The 22,089-nt window shown below is 34.8% G+C and overlaps 1 protein-coding gene across 2 annotated transcripts in view; it reads right to left on the minus strand.

The window, feature by feature from the left end:
- Positions 1-22,089, minus strand: part of Edil3 (EGF like repeats and discoidin domains 3) — a 498,350-nt gene that overhangs the window by 334,312 nt on the left and 141,949 nt on the right. For both annotated transcript variants that reach the window (XM_032899069.1, XM_032899068.1), the window contains one exon: positions 1,510-1,539. In XM_032899069.1, the coding sequence (XP_032754960.1) occupies positions 1,510-1,539 (30 nt within the window). The remainder of the gene's footprint in view (positions 1-1,509; positions 1,540-22,089) is intronic.

Genomic DNA, 22,089 nt, shown 5'->3' on the forward strand with positions numbered 1-22,089 from the left:
CCAACTTTTCATCAGGATACAGTCTAGGTTTTTAAGGAAATCATAAAGAGAACTATTTATTCATTTGTTACTGAAGTTTGTCTATACTAGCTGGGCCATGTGCTAGAGAGGCTCATTTCATGTCCAGGAAACAGACACCTGCTCCTTCTGTTTGCTCATTCCATTCAGTCCCCTACATGTTGACTAGAGCTGACCAACAGCATTCTCTTTCTTTAATGAGACATCTTGGAAGCATCCTCACTCAGCAGTGTCTTTTGCTACCCTCTTGACATTTTTCAGTCAAATCATATTCATAATCAAGGTTAAGCACACAACCCCAATTATCTTTGCCATTTAGTCAACCCAAGTTCCTTTTAGGTTTGAAAACCATTTATGTATTTATTTAATTTATCTATTATTTCTCAGCCCTAAGGGCTTCCCTCCTTGACTTAGGAGGAAATTGTCTACGACTGACTTCGCCAAGCCTTTCCTCTTCACAGCTTCTTTGTCTTCATCTCAGGCCTTCTTTCGTCTCTCCATGTGGCTGTTCTATGACTCTGGTGTTTGGTTAATTATCAATCAAGTGAGATTTTCCCTGCCTATGGAATTATGTTATCTACTCTACTGTTTCTTCTTGGTCTGTCCAGTCACACTTTAGGGGCCCATATTTCATTCTACCAATGTAGACACTGACACTTTCTGTGATAGTTACGTTAAGACTTACCTTGTGTTTAAAAATGACAGTCAGTTAGATGAAAGCAAAGTCAAGCTTTGGGGTTGAAAGACTATTACAATAAAAATTATAGAAATTAAAAATTTTAAATATGTGACTTAGCCAACCACACAATTTTCATCCTCAAACATGAATATCATGACTGTATTTGATAAGTCAACATATTACCATATAGAATGTATTTCAGAAATTTATATTTTTCTTTTTAAAATATAATTGAAATATTTAACCTTAATTATCTCTAGCATTTTCACAATACCCTAAATTTCCATGTTTCCATATTGTTTAGTGTTGATGTTGATATGGTTTCCTCTGTTAGTTCATTTAAGGTTATTTTTTTTTCACTCAATTTCCTGAGACAACATCATTCAAACTAACTGTAGCCTACTTATGAAATAAAAATGCAAACAAAACTGCTAATTTTCTGGTTGTAACATGAAGAAAATGTTCTTCAAAGCTTGACCTTTCATTTTTTTTTGTTCACTGTGTTGCTTTAAGATAGGACATTAATATTAATATTAATATAAAGTTTTATGACAGCAGTATAGGCTATTCAGAAATGTTCTGAGTACTGTAGATATATGAGTTATTATATCGGGCTCCTAGGGGCAGGAATTAGAGGTGTGTACCATCATACTTGACTTAAAATCCATTTGAGCAAGCTGTGGATAATCCAGTAGATTGAAACTAAGGCTAGGCAAGTACTATGCAACTGAGTCATATCCCCAATCCAAATTCCCACTACTAAGGTATTAAATATAATAGAAAAACAAATATTTGTCATGTAGGAAGTTTACCTGCTGAAGTAGGCTTTTCTTCATCTGATGCTACAATAGAGAGAAGGAAGTGGAATGGAGAGAAGGAAGGGATGGAATGGGCCACGGTAGAGGAAAAGGAGGGGAGACAAAGAGAAAAAATAAATATTAATATTTTCATATTTTCACATAATCAGTACAAGTCAATGATGAATAATTTTGGCATATACTAGAGTTTTTATTGTCTAATAGAACTTACATATAATTACTATAGGAAAATTAAATAAATATATACATTATTTAATATATGTATTTCTTATAGAGGACCATTTTTTGTTCTAATTGATGATAATTATTTCATAAAATTTTACAGTTTTTCAAAATATAACATTTATATAATTCTTTTTCTATTTTCTATTCAATTAAAAGTCATTGTCAACAGCAAAAACTTTTGTACTCTGTGATAGAACATGATTTTTGAATCACATAAGGAGACCCTAAACAAACCCTGTGTTAATCTCATGTCTGTAATTCCCCTATGCTCTCTTCTCCCTAAAACACTCAAACATACACATTCAGTCATTGACATGTATCACATATATTTCAAGATTCAGTACTGATATGTGATCACATATATAGGCATAGAGATATGTTTTGTTTGTTGAAGCAATGTCTCACTGATTATCCCAGGCTGATCTAGAATTTTATGTATTATAAGTTGGCCTGGAACTCACAGACTTGAAGTGATAATACTTCCAAAGACCCTGAAGCAAGTGTAGGAATTGTGAATATGAACCATGAAATTCAGATTTATGGATGAAAATTTAAAAGGATGACCTTAGGTAATCTTTACAGGTATTCTTCAGCCCGCATAGGGATAAACATGGATAGTTTAAAAACAGAGACCATAATATAAAAACATCTTACTTCAGTGTATCACAACCCATGTGTCAACTTCTGGGCTTCTTGTCAAGTTAATTACTTAGAATCCGTTCAAATGGTACTAATTTGTATCAGGATAGAAATATTGCCATAATATATTGCTATGTTGTAATGTAAACTATAACTCATTAAAATGTGATTCATGTGGATTCCTGTGTTGAACATGGAGGTGTTCAAGAGCAATAAGACGTCAAAGAAATAACATACTGTTGTGTGAATGTTGAAAGCAAAATCAACAATTATAATAAGAGTGAAAAGTAGAGTTCACATGAGTAGTTTCACAATATGTCATACAATATTCCTATTTGCCTTTATATTTTCACACACCCACCCACTCTCTGTGGAGGTATGTCTGTTTTGTGCATAAGAGTAATTTGACTAGAATATTACCATTGAGTACTATATCAAAATCTAATACTACTTCCTGTGAAGCTTGATGCTTTAAAATAAAAAAATATTAAACTGAATGGCTTGTAGAGTAGTAGCTTTGTTCCCAGTTGATTAGTTAATCAATGTATCCTATGTAGCCTGGAAATGTTCTCTGTTCTTTCCATTAAAGTTCCAACTCCACAGGGGACACTAGAAAAAAGCTTCCTTTGTATCCCTCCAGCACTTTCCTCTCCCATTTTGGCTTGCCTCCTCAGCAAATAAAGAAATAGAGAAAGTAAACATGACATTGAAAATATAAATAATTAAAAAGCTGCTTGATCATGTCCAAAATATAACATAACACATTCACAGGGAAAAGGAGTTGGTAGCTTTCTAATTCCTAAGTAGGTAGGAAAATCTCAAAGAGGACTGCTGAAGTGCCAAGTTAGATGGACCATTACAAATACTGGCAGATCATTTTGAGTGTGTGAACTCATTTAAGTCATGGAAACCAATAATTGAAGATTAATGAAGTTACAAAGGTTCCAACTCCAAATTTGTCTAAAACTTATCTATTCATTCTAGATGATATCAGTTTGACTGTAAAACTGTACTCTTTCATCATCAGACATTATTGTCCAGCAAAAGCTATTTGGTGTCTCCTCAAAAAAAGAAAAAGAGGAAATGATGAAGAGTTTGTTGAAATTTGTTCACTACTATTTACAAATTGGGGCATGAAATGAGAACTGACCAAATTCTGATAATTTCAACTGGGCTTAAGCACAAGTAGAAATGAAATGAAAAAAAAATCGAACACTGGAGCCAAGTCCTTTTGGGGGAAGTCCTTACGGCTGCCTACAATGCAGCCATATAAAAATAGAAAAGTGGAAGCATCATTATAGGTTATATAGAGCACAAAAGAAAATGGTACCCAAGGGTGAACTAGTAGAATTGCCAAGATTTTAATTCTGTTGTAAATGTATCAACCTGGGCATTTCTCGGACTCCAGGAAGTCCCCAATAGGCAAGTATAAACTTGGCTATTGTTGTTGGATTTTGTTTGATATTAAAACCAATGTTTTCCCAACTTTCTTGGCACACCTTAAAGCATCTTTATAAGTAGACAGTATAGAATTACCGGAATCAGAGTATTATATAGGGTTTTATTTCTATAAAACATCTCCCTTCCTTTCTCAGAATATTTAGATGTCATCAAGTAGTTCCCTTACATTTCACATACACATATTTACCAAGGCACATACAGAAGACTAAGTACTGATGTTAGTTTACTTAACTAACTAGTAGTTATTCAGTGGTATGGGAAGGCCTTTGTGTAGGTTAATTATATCACTGAGAAAAACTTCAAAAAGTATTAACTCAAGTCAAAAACAAAAGCAACCCCAAAAGTTGTTGTCACATAATGGTATTTGGGTTGCAGGCCACTGAAAGAGCTGAAAGTCCACGTAACACTCACTCATTACAATTACCTCTGCCTCTTAGTGTCATAAAATCAGTGGTTAGTAAAGATGTTCACTTGACCCAACACAATCTTGTTAAGTTCTGGAAATGAATAAATAGACACTAAGCAAAACAACCAATAAAATAAGTGTTGTTCAAATCAGCTCTTAGATACACTGAAATGTGTGTAATATTGGGAAATCAGAGAGGAAAGAAATATTGGGCATTCAGGATTTAGCTAATCATGGTTCCTTCATCAAGCATAGCAAACATTCTCTGGATGTTTATTAATATTGTGTAACATTTACACAACTTTTGGATTTGAATATGAATTGTGAGTATTATTCCAGGCTACTACATTTTTCAAAAGGCTGTTCAAATGATTTCTTTGAATATTACACTTTGAGAATTATGGCTGTAGCCCATCAAAAATTGATTAACTTGAGAAAAGCCACACGTCTAATGGATGGAAGTATAAAATTTAGAAGCAGAAAAAATAATAAGAAAAACAATAAAACACAGATGAAATGAGTATTATGGTTCTTCTCATTCAAGTTTATAAGGTATCTATACTATTAAATTTGAGAAAAACTGGCTTAAAATCTGCTTTCTTGTTGGCCACAGTCACTTTTTTAGGTACAGAAATAAACATGTCCCTTACTATGCACCAGTTTATTCCAGGTTCTCAAGTCTCAGATATAAAAAGTCACAGGGTCTGCACACAATATAGCGTCCAATACTCACTATATTTCAAGTGATTTCTGGATTTCATATAATATCCAATATATCACTAACTATATGCACATAGAAATTATACAATTCTGTTTAGAAAACAATGTTAATAGTAAAACTATCTTCTTGTTCCATGTAGCAGCAAATTACTTTCTATCTGATATTGGTTAAAATTCCAGGCTGGAACCCTCAGTTATAAAAGGCTAAATCTGCCACAATTTTCCAATACCATTGAGGTTTACTGACATTAACATGGGAAGAAGGAATTGGTAGAGAAGTCTCCTCATTTTTCTGAGAGAGTATCTGTAAATATGTTGTTCATATTAATTCTCTTCTTCTTTTTTCCTTTATATGTTGACAAGGAAACCTATTGAAAGAGTGACTTATCAAACACCCTAAAACGTAACTGATGTTATCTTTAAAAGAAGACTAAAATACATTATCTAATTTAATCTGTCTTATATTTGAACACTAAGATATTTGCAACGATGTGTTTGTATAATATTAAGAAGAAGGAAACATTAAATTTAAACTTAAACTCAGTTTGCTAACTGCAGAAACAGAAGCTGTATACTTGATGGCCCTGTGGAAACTGTGAACCATACTGAACGGTAATTCAGATGAGAAAAGTTAACTCAAATCAATTTTCAGTGTTTCTTGTAAAAAAAAAATTCTGGGCTGCATACAAAAACATCTGAGGGGTTCTAGACCAGAAATATATACAAACTCAGGTTCCTAGAACTCACCGACATCTATCAATATGGTAAACTACTCCTTTGATTTTGAAGTGGATCATTTTCCACACGGTACTAGCTGTGCATATGTCCGGGCAGTGGAGAAGTAGGTAGAATAAGCAGGAGAAATTTTCTGAAGGACTCCTTTTCCTGCTTACCACCCCTGTATACCTTTCCCCCTTTTATTCTTCAGGGATCAACTGTGAAGTCCAATAACTCTTCAAACATATTTTTATTACTCTAATATTTTCTGATGTGAAACACATAATCTTCTTCCTTGGAAAGACTGCTCCTTCTATATTCTTCTATATCTTTTTGTCCTTTTACTCCATCTGCACTCTAAGTGAGCTTTTGTACTTGGATAGTTTATGTATCATAAACAGTTCTGTAGCCAATGTGACCCCACATCAAGTAGAAACCTCACAGAAGAATATAAAACACACCAGGACTGTTTTAGACCAATAGTGGTCAACACATGGTAATTTAGAAAAAAATTGTTTACTATGACAGAAATCCAGCTAATTTTGGAAGAAGTATGTTCATAAGCATTTAATTAACTATGCAGTTAGCTATTGCACATGTAATAATATGCATTGATATTTAAAACATGTTTATTCAACGGCAGTGAGGGACAGATGTTGATGACAATGTTTACACACGATCACCCATGCCTAGCTGATAGCAAGTGAAAATGTGGTGTGCCTGCATAATAAGACAAAGAAAAGCAAACCATCTCCGATTTATTCTCAGTTATAAAATAATGTAAATTATATTACTTATGGGGTTGTGTTTGGAAGAATTTAAAAGAAGAATTTAAAGAAAAGCTTAAATTGTTTCAATTTTGTTTTCTTTTTATGGTTTTTGGTGGTCAGCCCAATGAGAACAGGAATAAGAATTTCAGAAATTCAGTTACTACCTTTGAAAGTATGAGAAAGATATCAAAGCCTTCCTAGAAAGCCTCAGACAATCTAGGATGAGGTCCATTGTACACTGAAGGGATTACAGAGCTTTTGAGGTACAGCAAGTCCCAGTGTACACAAAATTTTCACAGAAAATATACACCAAATGAAAAACTCCTCTTTTCTTTTAGTTTCTAAATTAATTCTTGTGTATATTTACATCTCAAGGGCTGTGAAAGCCCTCGCTGAGTTCTTCTCCCCATCTCCCCTCTCCTTTGCCTCTGAGAGGGTTCCCACATCTCCCCATGTATCCTTCTACCCCCCTGGGGCATCAAGTCTCTACAAGATTAGGAACATCCACTCCACTGAGGCCAGAAGAGGCAGCTCTCTGCTACATTCTTGCTGGGGGCCGGGGACTAGCCCATATAAGCTCTTTGCTTAGAGGTCCTTTTTGGTGGTTTTGAAATCTGACTTTCATATGCATTTTGAGTCCTTAGTGATATTATAGAAGCTATGCAAACATAATCATAATAAACAAAGTATCATGTATGCATGTAGTTTCCATGCGCATCTTTTATATGCTTATTGGTCTCTCCCATAAACACATCTTTCTAAGGGAAGACTGAACCTAATTTAGCTTACTATTTGATAATCAGTTTCTATACTAGCTCCCGAAGTTCGTTGTCAAAGTACAAAGGTACGTGTCCAAATACACTAAAGCTAGAAGGCAATTTAATTCGGGAATTTGTGTTACTCATTGAATGAAGCTCAAGTGCCTCATTGTGCAATATTGCTGAATATGTCAAAATGAAAGCTTGGAATCATTATCTACATTTTTTATACAAATACTCCCTCTCTCCCTTTATATGTTATATGTATTCTAATAACTATATTTAATGTCCTATCTTGGAGCAAGGAAGGACAGAGTGTATATTTAAAAGAAAAAGGGTATTTTAATGAGCACTTAATTTTTGAATACCTTTCAATTACCATTTGTTGTTAAACAAAAATTGATATTTACAAAAGTAACTACAAAATTTGGAAGGCTATAAGTTGAGCTGTTTGTATAGCATACATTATATTACAGCTTTTATTATTTATGTTTTCTTGCTTAAGAGTTAAGCAATGCTAATGAATTTTGCTGATCCAGTCAATCCTTCTTCCACAGCTAAACTGATTCCACTTTCATGGAGGAACTTCAAACCATACCCATGCACCCATGCACTTACTTCGTGGAAATTAGTCTCCCTTTTATATCTACTTTCTTTTCTTTTTCTTTTTCCCTTCTATATCTACTTTCATACTAGAGTCTAGAGCCAATATTAATTCAATACAGCACACGATAATTTGCATTCTTGTTTTTTATGCAGGGCATTAACCTTATTTTAAGAGCAATGGTTATATATTAATTTCTTACAGTGTTTATAATTGGGAATGAGTAGTTTTAGAAATTTATCCAATTATAGAGATAAGAAAATAAAACACAGTGGATAAGTTTATTGACCTTCACGAATATTATTACCCAAGTAATTTGATGGTAGGGAGCTAACTCAAAGGTATACTAATTGATTGATAGGCAAAAGAAAGAGAAATTTGCAGGAAAAAGCAGGTGAGAAGTTTCTAAAATTATCTTTAATGCTTATACATGTTCAATCGGATTAATGCAGTCATAATATTTGCCAAATTGAATAAAAAGAGGATGAATAACCATATAGTAACAATTATTGATGTGGCCTGAAACTCCAGGGAACTAAAATTATCTTTTCACTGTGCATGAACTTCCCATGTTCACAACATCCAAATCTTGCATAGGGCTTGACAAGTAGTGGGGACTGATACAATCAGATTCCTGCTCATTGGATTTATTTCTGTCTGGGAGACTAAATTCAACCTCGACTCATTTCCTTAACTCTGAACAAATGACTTAATCTATAAAGCCAATGTGTTATAAACAAACAAAGAACTCCCAAAAAATTCTACAATGTAATGGGAAGATATTGACACATAATTTAGTGACAACATCCACTTAAGCAAACCACAGAATCATTAAACATAAAATGTTAATGTTGGTTGAGATTAAGGGTTTGAAAATGTTGGGAAGAACTCTACTCTCACAGTGAGTCAGTGTTTGATTAGAAAATAAAATCATATGGCTCAAATCATCTAAGTTAACAACTAAAATGCATCTCTACATGTTTTTCAAGATATTGTATTAAAGACTCAGAACACATAAAAATTTTCAGAATATCTGCTATATATAGCCTATATAATCAGTTCAAAAATCAGAGAATTAAAGTTATAAAACATTTTTACATTTTACTAACACATGTTTATTTATTTGTGGTTGTTTGTGGGTGTGCATCAATGTATATTTATGTAATGATGCATAGGTTGAAGTCAAAAAACAAATTTCAGGAGAACATCTCCTCAATCCATGAGTCCCAGCAAATGAGCACAGGACGTCAGGGTTAGCAACAAAAGCCTTTAATCTCTGAATCGATTGACTGGCACATTTTCATTTTGAGGCATATCACAGAGTGGTTGTGTTCTATTTAGAGAGTATGAGCATAATGAATAATTGCTCATTTTTGTGACTACAGCATAATATATTTAACTGTTTATATATATAACTGTTATTATATATGATAGTATATTAACTGTGGGATACTTGGACATTACTGTTTCTCTTGTGGAAAATGATGTTTATAAAAAAGTGTCAGAATCCATTAGAATCATGATAAAATTTGAATCATATGTATTATTTAATAAGTTCACTAAGTAAGGAACATCCTAAACATAATACAAAATATTCATGTTTTATAAATAAAGATTTTGATTAACTATGCCATCAGCCTGGCTTGTGCAATATTATATTTAAAATTTCTTCCTATAGAATATCTTTTATTTTAATAATGTTAACAAAATTGACTTGCAACTAAAAGACTCCCTGCTCCATGTCTATATGTCACAAGACACAAGGCAGGTGAGTCATGTTTGGCCAATATAGTCTTAGAACAATGGACGCCACATTAACCTTTCATGTCCGTTTGAAATAAGGGGTAAAAGTCATAATTCCAGACTAGATATTCTCACTCTTACACTGTTCAATCATAAATACAATATTTTAAATAAAATAAATTAAAATTTTATTCTCTGCTTTATATTGATTACCTGTGCTATCCTTAATTTTGTTTTTTTTTTTTGTATTTTTTTTTTTAACTTTTGTTCCTCAGGACCCTTGGACCAAAACGCACACAGTAGCCTCCTGTCCACATTCATGATACATGTATAATGTTATGCTCCCTGATAGTCAGCATCATTTATCACCTCTGTAGCTTCCTGGCACACATACACACACACACACACACACACACACACACACACACACACTATACACAATGCAAAGACTCCCTGCCCTATGTCTATGTATCATAAGACACAAAGCACATGAGTCATGTTTGGCCATATTAAAAACTAGGATCCTCATTTAAGAGAGAGCATTCAGTATTTGTTTTCTGAGTCTGAATTATCCTGCTTAATTTAACATTTTCTAAAACCATTAATTTTTTGAAAATTTCACAATTTCATTTTCTATATGACTAAAAAGAATGCCGTTGTGTTTAGGAACTACAATTCATTTTTCCAATTGTTAATGGACATCAAGTCTGATTCCATTGCTATACTACTCTGAATATTGAACCAAAAATTATAGATGGGCAAGTGTCAGTAAAAACGAATATGGAGAAATTCAGGCATATGCTTGGAAGATACAGCTAGGTCATATAGTATGGTAGTTGACATTGACTAACAACTTGATCCATTTGCAATGAACAAACTCAATGGAGGTATGTTCTCTACCAGACTGACCTTTAGGCATATCTGTGAGGCATTTTCTTTTCTTTTCTTTTTTTTTTTTTCATCTTTATTGACTTGGGTATTTCTTATTTACATTTTGATTGTTATTCCCTTTCCCGGTTTCTGGGCCAACATCCCCCTAACCTCTCCCCATCCCCTTCTCTATTGGTGTTCTCTTAACTGCTAATCAATGCCTAGAAACCCAGCACACTATTGAAAGTACCATTCCTCAGTAGGTAGGCCTGGCCAGTGTGAAGAAAGACCTTTGATCTAGACAAGAATAACAAGCACGTAAGAATCTTATCCTGTTCTGCTATTCTGTTTCTGGCCTTCAGTTTTACGCCTTGAGTTCCAGTTTTGGAGTCTCTCAATTGTAGACTATAACTTGGAAGACAAATAAAAATGTTCCCTTCTAAGTTGCTTTTGGTCATGGAGCTTAATACAACAATGGAAAGCACCAAGTATATATGGCAATTCTATTCTTAATTTATTTGGAAAATTCCATAGTGATTTGCATGATGGCTCCTTCAATGAATAATGGTACTCTTTTTCTAGGTCCTTACCATGATTTTTCTGCCTCTTCATTTTGTAATCTTTTCTGTTTGTTTGTTTGTTTGTTTGTTTGATTGTTTGGTTGCTTCATTTTTGATGATTATTCTGAGTTGAGGTGGATTATCAAAGTAGTTTTAATTTGCATTTCCTGATGGCTATGATGTTGAGAGGCTTTGCCAAAGCCTAACAAATACAGAGGCGGATACTCACAGCTGAACTGAGAATGGGGTCCCCAATGGAGAAGTTAGAGAAAGGACTGAAGGAGATGCAGGGTTTGCAACCCCATAGAAAAAGCAACAATACCAACCAAACAGACAACCCAGAGCTCCCAGGGACTAAACCACCAACCAAAGAGTACACATGGACAGACCCAAGGCTCTAGTCACATATGTAGCAGAGGATGGCCTTGTCAGGCATCAATCAGAGTTAAAGCCCTTGGTCTTGTGATGGCTGGATGCCCCAGTGTTGGGAATGTCAGGGCAGGGAAATGGGAGAGAGTGGGTGGGTGGGCGGGAAAGCACCTTCACAGAAGCAGGGGGAGTAGGGGTGGGATAGGGGATTTCCGGAGGGGAATCCAGGAAGGGGGATAATATTTGAAATGTAGATAAAGAAAAATATCCAATAAAAAATGAAAAAACGATGTTGTTTAAATTGTTTATTGCCATTTGTCTTTGCTCTTTTAAGAGAAGTCTGTTTTTTTTCTTTATCTCATTTATTGATTAGCAGTCTGATTATATTTTGTGTTTGTTACACTGTTTATTATATTTTCTAGACAGAACTCTCCTGACTGAAATATAGGTGTTATAATATTTCTCCAATTCTGAGGGCTGTCTGTTCACTCTATTGATTGCTTCCTTTGCTGTGAAGAAACAGCTGAATATCATGTTACTGCCATGTGTTAATTCTTGTGTGCTTTTCCTCTGCTACTGAGGTATGTTCAGGAAGTTCTTGTCCATGCCTGTATGTAAGTGATTTCCTGTCAAGATTTCAGCATTTTATACGAATTAAATAAAGCCATCTGTTCTAGTTTGCTCAGAAATAAACCAATACAAGTAGGGGAGTGTCTATTTCAACCTACATACATTTAGTCCGTCATGAAAAGATTCAAAGGCAGGAGCATAACTGTGAACCTGGAGACAAGAAGTGAAGCAGATGATGAGGAAAGATGCTTCTTGGTTTGTTCCCAGGTCTTATGTAGTCTCGTATAGCCCAGGTCTAGTTACCTCAAAATGGCACAGTCTACCATGTACTGGGGCTACTTACATCAATTATTAATTAAATATGTCTGACTGGTATGAATAACAGGTCAACCTGACAGAGGCTACTCCTCCATGCGTATCTCCTTTTTCTGGTGTGAGAAATTAACAACTGAAGCAAGTCTACCAGCAGTTGGTCTATTTGGAAATGATTTCCCTGAAGACGTGGAAGGAAGAGAGATGGTTTCAGTTTCACTGTGTATAGTTTTTACTGCCTTGGTTAGGTTTAGTTAACTGTATTTTTGTAAAGTAATTGTGAATGGGATTTTTTTTCTAATGTCTGAAAAAGTTTTCCCTTAGAATACATAAAACTGCTGTTTTTGCATGTTAACAATGTGTCTTGTAACTCTACTTAAAGTGTTTATCATATTTATGAGTTTTCGGGTAAAGTGTATAAGTTTTGTTTTAAGAACAGAAACATGGCATTTGTGAGAGATATAATTATACTTATTTTTGTATTTTATTTATTTTCTATATTTCTATTCTCTTATTGCTTTCTCTAATATTTTAATATATTAAATATAAAATAACATATTAAACGAGAAGAGAAAAAATAGAGACCCACATTTTAGATGAAATACTCTTATTTTTCCCCCACTTAATATTGTATAATCGACTTTTAAATTTGGAGTATACTGTATTAGCTAGATGGCAATTAGCATGCTTGAAAGCATTTTAGGATTGACCACTCCCTCTCTAACAACATTTAGCTTTGGATCTCATCTCTCAACTCCTTAGTAACAGAAAAATCTTAAGAAAGTGAAGAATTAAAATGCCACATTTAAAAGGGAAGAAGATATCAGTATTTTGTTGAAGAACACTAAACGAAAGACAAATCTTCCTGATCTCTACCCTGAGTGGAAACACTCTAACCTGACAAAAAGTTAAGATTGAAATACGCATTTTAATTTCTTATGCTAAGAGCATATCCAATTGGGTATAACTTGGCCAGGCATCAACCATCAGGAAAGCTGGTATACTTAAAGATTTGGTAGGGACATGATAGTGACAATCAAACCATGCCTTTTTTGAGGATGAATATTTATTTACCTGGAAGTCCCTTCCTCAATGAAATTACATATAGGGCTTCACTGCTGACCTATAAGAGTTCTAACTCAAGTGTATAGTTTTTTTCCTTTCCCTCTTTATGGGTCCTGCAATATAACTTATTCTATTGTGCAATTTTACTTTGAGGTCAAGTGTCTTATCACTCTTTCTCTACATATATTTCACCTGTGTAGCTATTTTAGCCCTCCATTGCTGAACTTGACTGCTATATTAAGTTTATCTAAAATAAGATGACTTTATTTTCTTTTCATATCCATCTTGATAATCCCAGAAGTTACATAATTGATATTACAGCTGCCTAAACTGTTGTTATTTACCTTTCAAGCTCTAATAAAATGCTACTCTGGCTTATGTATGAGTCTTTGTACCCTAATAATTATTTTATCAATAGGTCAAATGCTTGCAACCAAGCCTAATTTCCTGGTAACATATAACTGAGATGATTGTAGCAGGCTGTCTTTGGTTTCAACATCATGATACTATTTGCTTCATAGAATTAGGTCAGTAGTGTATTTCCTTTTCCTTTATAAGGAAAAACTTAAGTAGTATTGTTGTTCCCTAAAATTCTTGGTATTATACACCACAAAACAATCACTACCAAATACAGAGAGAGGAAATTACTTATATCACATCAGTATAGTAAAGAAAGAATAAACCTCAATAGAAACTTCAAAGTGCGCACTTTTTCCTATTAAAAATATACTTTAAGTAAACAAAGATCATTGAGAAAAACATCAAAGAGGAAATTAACAGAACTACAGAAGAATTTACCTTATAATATGGATGCAAATTCACTCAATAAAATACTTGTAAACCTAATCCAACAGCATACCAAAAAGACCATTCACCAGTATCACAGAGGACTAATTTCAAAAATGCAAGAATGGCTAAATATACTTAAATCAATAAATGTAATATACAATATAGACAAAGTGGAAAAAAGCTACATGATGGTCTCATTGTCTACAGAATAGGTCTTTGACAAAATATAATCACCCTCCATGCTACAAGTCCTGTAGAGACCAGAAATGCAAGGGATTTATCTAAACATAACAAAAGCAATTTACAGGCGTCCCATAGGCAACATCAACTTAAATCGAGAGAAACCCCACACAGCTCTACTGAAATAAGAAACAAGTAATGATAGGCCAGTTTCTCCACTTCAATTCAATATAGTAGTTGAAATTTTACCTATAGGAATAAGATAAATGAAGGTGGTCATGGGGATAAAAATTGGAAAGTACTAAGTCAAAGTATATTTCCCTGAAGCTGATATGATACTATGTGTAAGTGATCCTAAAATTCTACCAGGAACTCCTACAGCTGAGAAATAGTTTCAGCAAAGTAGTCGGATATAAAATTTAAACAGAAAGATTAGTACCCTTCTTATATACAAATTCTAAATGAAATAAGAAAGGAATCAGGGAAGCATTACCTTTCACAATGCCCTGAAATAATATAGAAATTTATAAGATATTTATCTTGGGGTAAGTCTAACCATACAAGTAAATACTTATATAAAAACTTGGAAGTCTTTGAAAAAAGAAACTAAAGAACATATCAGAAGTTGGAAAAATTCCCCATGTTCATCTATTTAGTATTTATGTATCTATTATTATCTAGATATAAATGTATAGATAATAAATATATTCATCTTTTACTATGTAGTAAAATGATTATCTTACTAAAAGTATTCTATTCTTCACATATATTAAAGAACAATTCTCAGCTTTACATGAAAAAACAAAAAACACAGAGTAGTTAAAACAATCATGAATAATAAAAGAAGTTGTGAACATTGTACCATTCCCTATTTCAAGTTAGACTACAAAGCTATACTTTAAAGAGGGCAGTATGGTACAGGCAAAAAAAAAATAGACACATTCATCAATGGAAAAATACTGCAGACCCAGACTTAAATTCAAACTTCTATGGATACCTGATATTTTATAAAGAAGGCAGAAATACACACTGAAAAAAAAAAGACAGTATGTTCAAAAAAATTGTGCTAGTCAAATTGGATGTCGTATGTAGAAGAATACAAAAATATCTATATTCATCTCTCTGCACAAAACTTGACTCAAAAGGATAAAAGAACTACACATAAAACCAGGTATACTTAACCTGGCAGAAGAAGCAATGAGAAATAGCTTAGAACTCATTGGCACAGGAAATGGCTTTCTGAACAGAGTCCCAGTATTGAAGGCACTAAGATAAACAACTAATAAATAGTACCTCATGAAACTAAAAGGCTACTTTGAGGCAAAGGACACTGTCATTCAGACAAGGAACCAGCCTACAGAGTGGGAAAAGACTTTTCTGAACTCCGTATTTGAAAGAGTTCTAATATATAAAATATAAAGAGAACTTGAGAAGTTAGATATCAAAAAAATCAAATACTCTAGTTCAAAAATGGAGTACACATTCTGGTTTCTGCCTGAAGACAGAGCTGACTGCATCCCACAACTCTCTATATCCAGATCCCGTGGGGGAGAGAGCTGGACTCTCAAAAGTGTGGACAATCCTGAGAGCATAGAGGAAACCACCACTTCTGCTCACATCCCTGGCCCAAAAGGATCAAACCTGGAGCACTTAGGTCAAGAACCCAGGAGCAGTCTGGGACAGGATCTTTCTGGCTTCTACCTGCACCTGGAGCTGACCACAGTGCTCTGCACCAAGATCCCACTGGAGAAAATCAGTCTCCAAGAGTGCTGATACACAGACTTACAGGAGGGTCAAAACCCTGTCAGAAACAGCAAGACCAGCTAACACCAGAAAAAACTAGATGGTGAGAGGCAAGCACAGGAATCTAAGCAACAGAATAAAAGACTACCTTGTATCATCAAAGCCCAGTTCTCACATCAAAACAATTACTGGATATCCTAACACACTGGAAAAACAAGATTTGCATTTAAAAATCACATATTATGATAATGATAGAGGACTTTAAGAAGGACATAAATTACTCCCTTAAAGAATTATAGGACAATATAGGTAAACAAGTAGAAGTCCTTAAAGAAGAAACAAAAAAGTCCCTTAAAAAATTACAGGAGAACATAACCAAACAAGTGAAGAATTTGAGCAATGCCGTCCAGGATCTAAAAATGGAAATAGAAACAATAAAGAAACCACAAAGGGAAACAACCTTGGGGATAGAAAACCTAGGAAAGAGATCAGGGATCATATATACAAGCATCACTAACAGAATATAAGAGATAGAAGAGAGAATCTCAGGGGCAGAAGATACCATTGAAAACACATATACAACCCTCAAAGAAAATGTAGAACACCAAAAGCTCCTAACCCAAAATCCAAAAAGTCCAGGACCAAATGAGAAGATAAAATCTAAGGAAATTAGGAATAGAAGAGAGCAAAGATTCCCAAATTAAAGGGCCAGTAGCTATTTTCAACAAAATTATAGAAGAAAACTTTTATACCCTACAGAAAGAGATGCCCATGAACATCCAAGAAGCTAGAGAACTCCAAAGTTATTGGACCAGGAAAGAAATTCCTCCCATCACATAACAGTCAAAACACCAAATGCACAAAACAAAGAATGAATATTAAAAGCAAAAGGGGAAAAGGTCAAATAACATGAAAACAGACCGATCAGAATTACACCAAACTTCTCAACAGAGATTATGAAAAGTAGAAGATCATGGAGAGCTGTCATACAGACACTAAGAGAACACAAATGCCAGCACAAGCTACTATATCCAGCAAAACTCTCAATTAACATAGATTGAGAAATCAAGGTATTCCATGAGAAAACCAAATTTACACAATATCTTTCTACCAATCCATCCCTACAAAGGAAAATAGATAGAAAACTCAAACACAAGGAGGCAAACTATAACCTAGAAAAAGTACAGAAAGTAATCTTCTTGCAACAAGCCTAAAAGAGGAGGGACACACAAACATAATTCCACCTCTAACAACAAAAATAACAGGAAACAGCAATCACTATTTTTTAATATCTCTTAACATCAATAAAGTCAATTTCCCAATAAAAAGACATAGATTAACAGACTGGGTATGGAAAGAGGACATAAGTTGCACACAAGAAACATAACTCAATGACAAATACAGACACTTCCTAAGAGTAAAAGGCTGAAAAAGAATTTTCCAAGCAAATGGTCGCAAGAAACAAGTTGGAGTAGACATGCTAATATCAAAAAAAAATCAACTTTCAACCAAAAGTTATCAAAATGTAAGGAAGGACACTTTATATTCATCAAAGGAAAAATCTACTAAGATGAACTATCAATCCTGAATATCTATGCTCTAAATGCAAGGGCACCTACATTCATAAAAGAAACCTTGCTAAAGCTCAAAGCATACCTTGCAACATCACACAATAATAGTGGGAGATTTCAATACCCCACTCTCAGCAATGGACAGATCATGGAAACAGTAACTAAACAGAGACATAGAGAAACTAACAGAAGTTGTGAACCAAATGTATTTAACAAATATCTATGGAACATTTCATCCTAAAAAAAAATAACTTCTTCTCAACACTTCATGGTATCTTCTCCAAAATTGACCACATAATCAGTCACAAAACAGACTTTAACAGATACAAGAATATTGAAATAAGCCCATATATCCTATCAAATCACCATGGGTTAAGGCTGGTCTTTAATAACAAAGACAAAAACCAAAACCCGAAAGAAAGCCCATAAACACATGGTAGCTGAACAACACTCTACTCGATGATAACTTGGTCATGGAAGAAACAAAGAAAAAAATTAAAGACTTTTTATAATTTAATGAAAATGAAGATACAACATACCTAAACTTATGGGACAAAATTAAAGCAGTGACAAGAGGAAAAGTTACAACTCTGAGTACCTGCAAAAAGAAAATGGAGAGGGCACACACTAGCAGCTTGTCAGCACACCTAAAAGCTCTATAGTAAAAAGGAGTAAACACACCCAAGAGGAGTAGTCAGCAGGAAATAATCAAACTCAGGGCTGAAATAAACAAATAAAAACAAAAAGAACTATACAACGAATCAGAAAAACCAGGGGTTGGTCCTTTGAGAAAATCAAGAAGATAGATAAACCCTTAGCCAGACTAATCAGAGGGCACAGAGAGAATATCCAAATTAACAAAATCAGAAATGAAAAGGGAAACATAAAAACAGAAACTGAGGAAATTCAAAATATGATCAGATCCCACTACCAAAGCCTATACTCACAGAAACTGGAAAATCTGAATGAAATGGATAATTTTCTAGACAGACACCAGGTACCAAAGATAAATCAGGATCAGAAAAACCATCTAAACAGTCTCATTACTCCTAAAGAAATGAAATTAGTTATAAAAAGTCTCCAAACCAAAAAAAAAAAAAAAAAAAGCCCAGGACCAGAGACCAGATAGCACCAAACTCTATCAGACTTTCATGGAAAACCTAATACCATTACTGTCCAAAGCATTCCACAACATAGAAACAGAAGGAACACTACCTGTTGCCTTCTATGAAGCTACAATTATTCTTATACCTAAATCGTATAAAGACTCAAAAAAAAAAGAGACTTTAAACTAATTTTCCTTATGAATATTGATGCAAAAATACTCAATAAAATTCTTGCAAACACAATCCAAGAACTCGTCAAAACGATCGTTCATCATGATCAATAGGCTTCATCCCAGAGATACAGGGATGGTTCCATATACAAAAATCCATCAATGTAATAAACTATATAAACAAACGCAAGAAAAAAAAAACCAAAAAACAAAAACCACAGGATCATCTCATTAGATGCTGAGAAAGCATTTGACAAAATTCAGACCCCCTTCATTTTAGAAGTCTTAGAAAGGTCAGGAATTCAATGCTCACATCAAAACATAGTAATAATATACAGCAAACCAGTAACTAACATTAAAAGGAAGTTTTCAAAATATCACTATTTAAAAATGAGATGAGATTATATTTAAGTGAGTCCAAGAATTCCACCAGAGGATTCCTAAACCTGATCAACAACTTCAGCAAAGTGGTTGGGTATAAAATTAACTCAAACAAATCAGTAGCCTTCCAATACTCAAAGGATAAACAGGCTGAAGAAGAAATTATGGAATTGACACCCTTCACAGTAGTCATAAATAATATAAAATAGCTTGATGTGACTCCAACCAAGCAAGTGAAAGATCCGTATGACAGGTACTTCAAGTCTGTCTAGAAAGAAATCGAAGAAGATCTCAGAAGATGGAAAGACCTCCCATGCTCATGGATTGGTAGGATTAATAAAGTAAAAATTGCCATTTTGCAATTTTAAAAAAGCAATCTATAGATTCAGTGCAATCCCATCAAAATTCCAACTTAATTCTTCATACAGTTAGAAAGAGCAATTTGCAAATTCATTTAGAATAGTAAAAACCCCAGGATAGGGAAAACTATCCTCAGCAATATAAGAACGTATGGGGTAATCACCATCTGTGACCTATTACAGAGCAATAGTAATAAAAACTGTATGGTATTGGTATGGAGAGAGGAAGGTAGATTAATGGAATATGGTTGAAGATGCAGAAACAAATCCAGCTATATTCACTTGATCTTGCCAAAGTAGCTAAAACCATCCAGTGGAAAAAAGATAGAATTTTCAATAAATTGTGCTGGTTCAACTGGAAGTCAGCGTGTAAAAAAATCCTTTCCAATTTTTATCCTTTTAGAAGAATGCAAATTGATCCATTCTTACCATCCAGTATAAAGCTCAAGTTCAAGTAGATCAAGGACCTCCACATAAAACCAGATACACTCAAACTAAAAGAAGAAAAAGTGGGAAAAGCCTCAAACACATGGGCACTGGGGAAATTTTCCTGAACACAACACCAATGGCTTATGCTCTAAGATCAAGAATCGACAAATGGGATTCATAAAATTACAAAGCTTTTGTAAGGCAAAGGACACTGTCATTAGGCCAAAATGGCAACCAGGAGATTGGGAAAAGATATTTACAAACCTAAATCCAATAGAGGGCTAATATCTAATATAAACAAAGAACTCAAGAAATTAGACTTCAGTGAAACCAAACGACCTTACTGAAAAAAATGGGGTACAGGGCTAAACAAATAATTCTCAGCTGAGGAATATCGAATGGCTGACAAGTACCTAAAGACATGTTCAACATCCTTAGGCATCAGGAAAATACAAACCAAAACAACCCTGAAATTCCACCTCACAGCAGTTGGAATAGCCAAGATCAGAAACTCAGGTGACAACAGATGCTGGCAAGGAGATGGAGAAAGAGGAACACTCCTCCATTGTTGGTGGGATTGCAAGTAGATTTGACTACTCTGAAAATCAGTTTGAAGCCTACTCAGAAAACTAGACATAGTACTACCTGATACCTTGCTGTACCACTCCTGGGCATATATCCAAAAGATGCTCCAACATATAACAAGGACCCATGCCACTATGTTCATAGAATCCTTATTTATAATAGCCAAAAACTGAAAATAACCCAGATGTCCTTCAACAGTAGAATGGTTACAGAACATAGTGTACGTTTACACAATGTAGTACTACTCAGCTATTAAAAACAGTGACTTCTTGAAACTTGTATGCAAATGGATGGAACTAGAAAATATCATCCTGAGTGAGGTAACCAAATCCCAAAAACCACACATGGAATGAACTCACTGATAAGTGGCTATTAGACCAAAAGCTCAGTTTACCCAAGATACAGTCCACAGAGCACATGAAGCTCAAGAAGAAAGATGGGACAAAGTTCAGATCAGAGACTGAGTGGATGGCCATTCAAAGCTTTCTCCACCTGGACATCCAGCCCATATCCATCCAGCCAACAAATCCAGACAACATTGCTGTTTCCAATAAGTACATGCTGACTGGAGCTTTATATAGCTATCTCCTGAGAGGTTCTGCCAGAGTCTGACAAACACAGAGGTGAATGTTGGCAGCCAACCACTGAACTGAGAATGAGGTCCCCATAGAGGATTTAGAGAATGAATTGAAGGAGCTGATGGGGTTTGCAACCCCATAAGAACAACAATACCAACCAATCAGAGCTCCCAGGAACTAAAGCACCATCCAAAGAGTCCACATGGACAGACCCATGGCTCCAGCTGCATATGTAGCAGAGGATGGCATTGTAGGGTACCAATGGGAGGAGAAGCTCTTAGCTCTCCTAAGGCTTGACCTCCCAATGTAGGGGAATGTCAGGGTGGGGAGGCAGGAAAAGGTGGGTTGTTTTGGGAACACCCTCATATAAAAAGGGGGAGGGTGGTCAATGTTATAGGGGTTTTTGGACGAGAAACAGGGAACGGGAGAACATATGAATTGTAAATTAAAAATATTCAATAAAAAACAAAGAAGTTACAAAAATGGAGCACAGATCTTAAAAGAGAATTCTCAGTAGAAAATAGTTCGATATCTGAGAAACTGCTAAAGAAATGCTAACCATCTTCTAGAAAGTATTATTCTGAGTGATGAAACTCAGAGCCAAAGGGACATGCATGGTATATACCCACTAAGAAGGGGATATTAGCCAAAATGTACAGAATATCCAGGACAGAACCCACAAGATTTGAGAAGGTTAACAAGCTGAAGGACCCAAGTGAGGGTATCTCAATACCACTTGGAAGGAAGAACATAACAGTCACAGGGGGCAGAGAAATGGGGGACCTGGGTGGGAGAGAGGCCAGGGAAGGGAAGGGGGGAACATGCTCAGGTATTGGGTGGGAGTAAACAGGACTGAAGCCCTGAAGGGCTGCAGAAAGAATGGAAACAGGCAAC

Source organism: Rattus rattus, chromosome 3 (assembly GCF_011064425.1).
Source record: "Rattus rattus isolate New Zealand chromosome 3, Rrattus_CSIRO_v1, whole genome shotgun sequence".
NCBI classification, from domain to species: domain Eukaryota; kingdom Metazoa; phylum Chordata; class Mammalia; order Rodentia; family Muridae; genus Rattus; species Rattus rattus.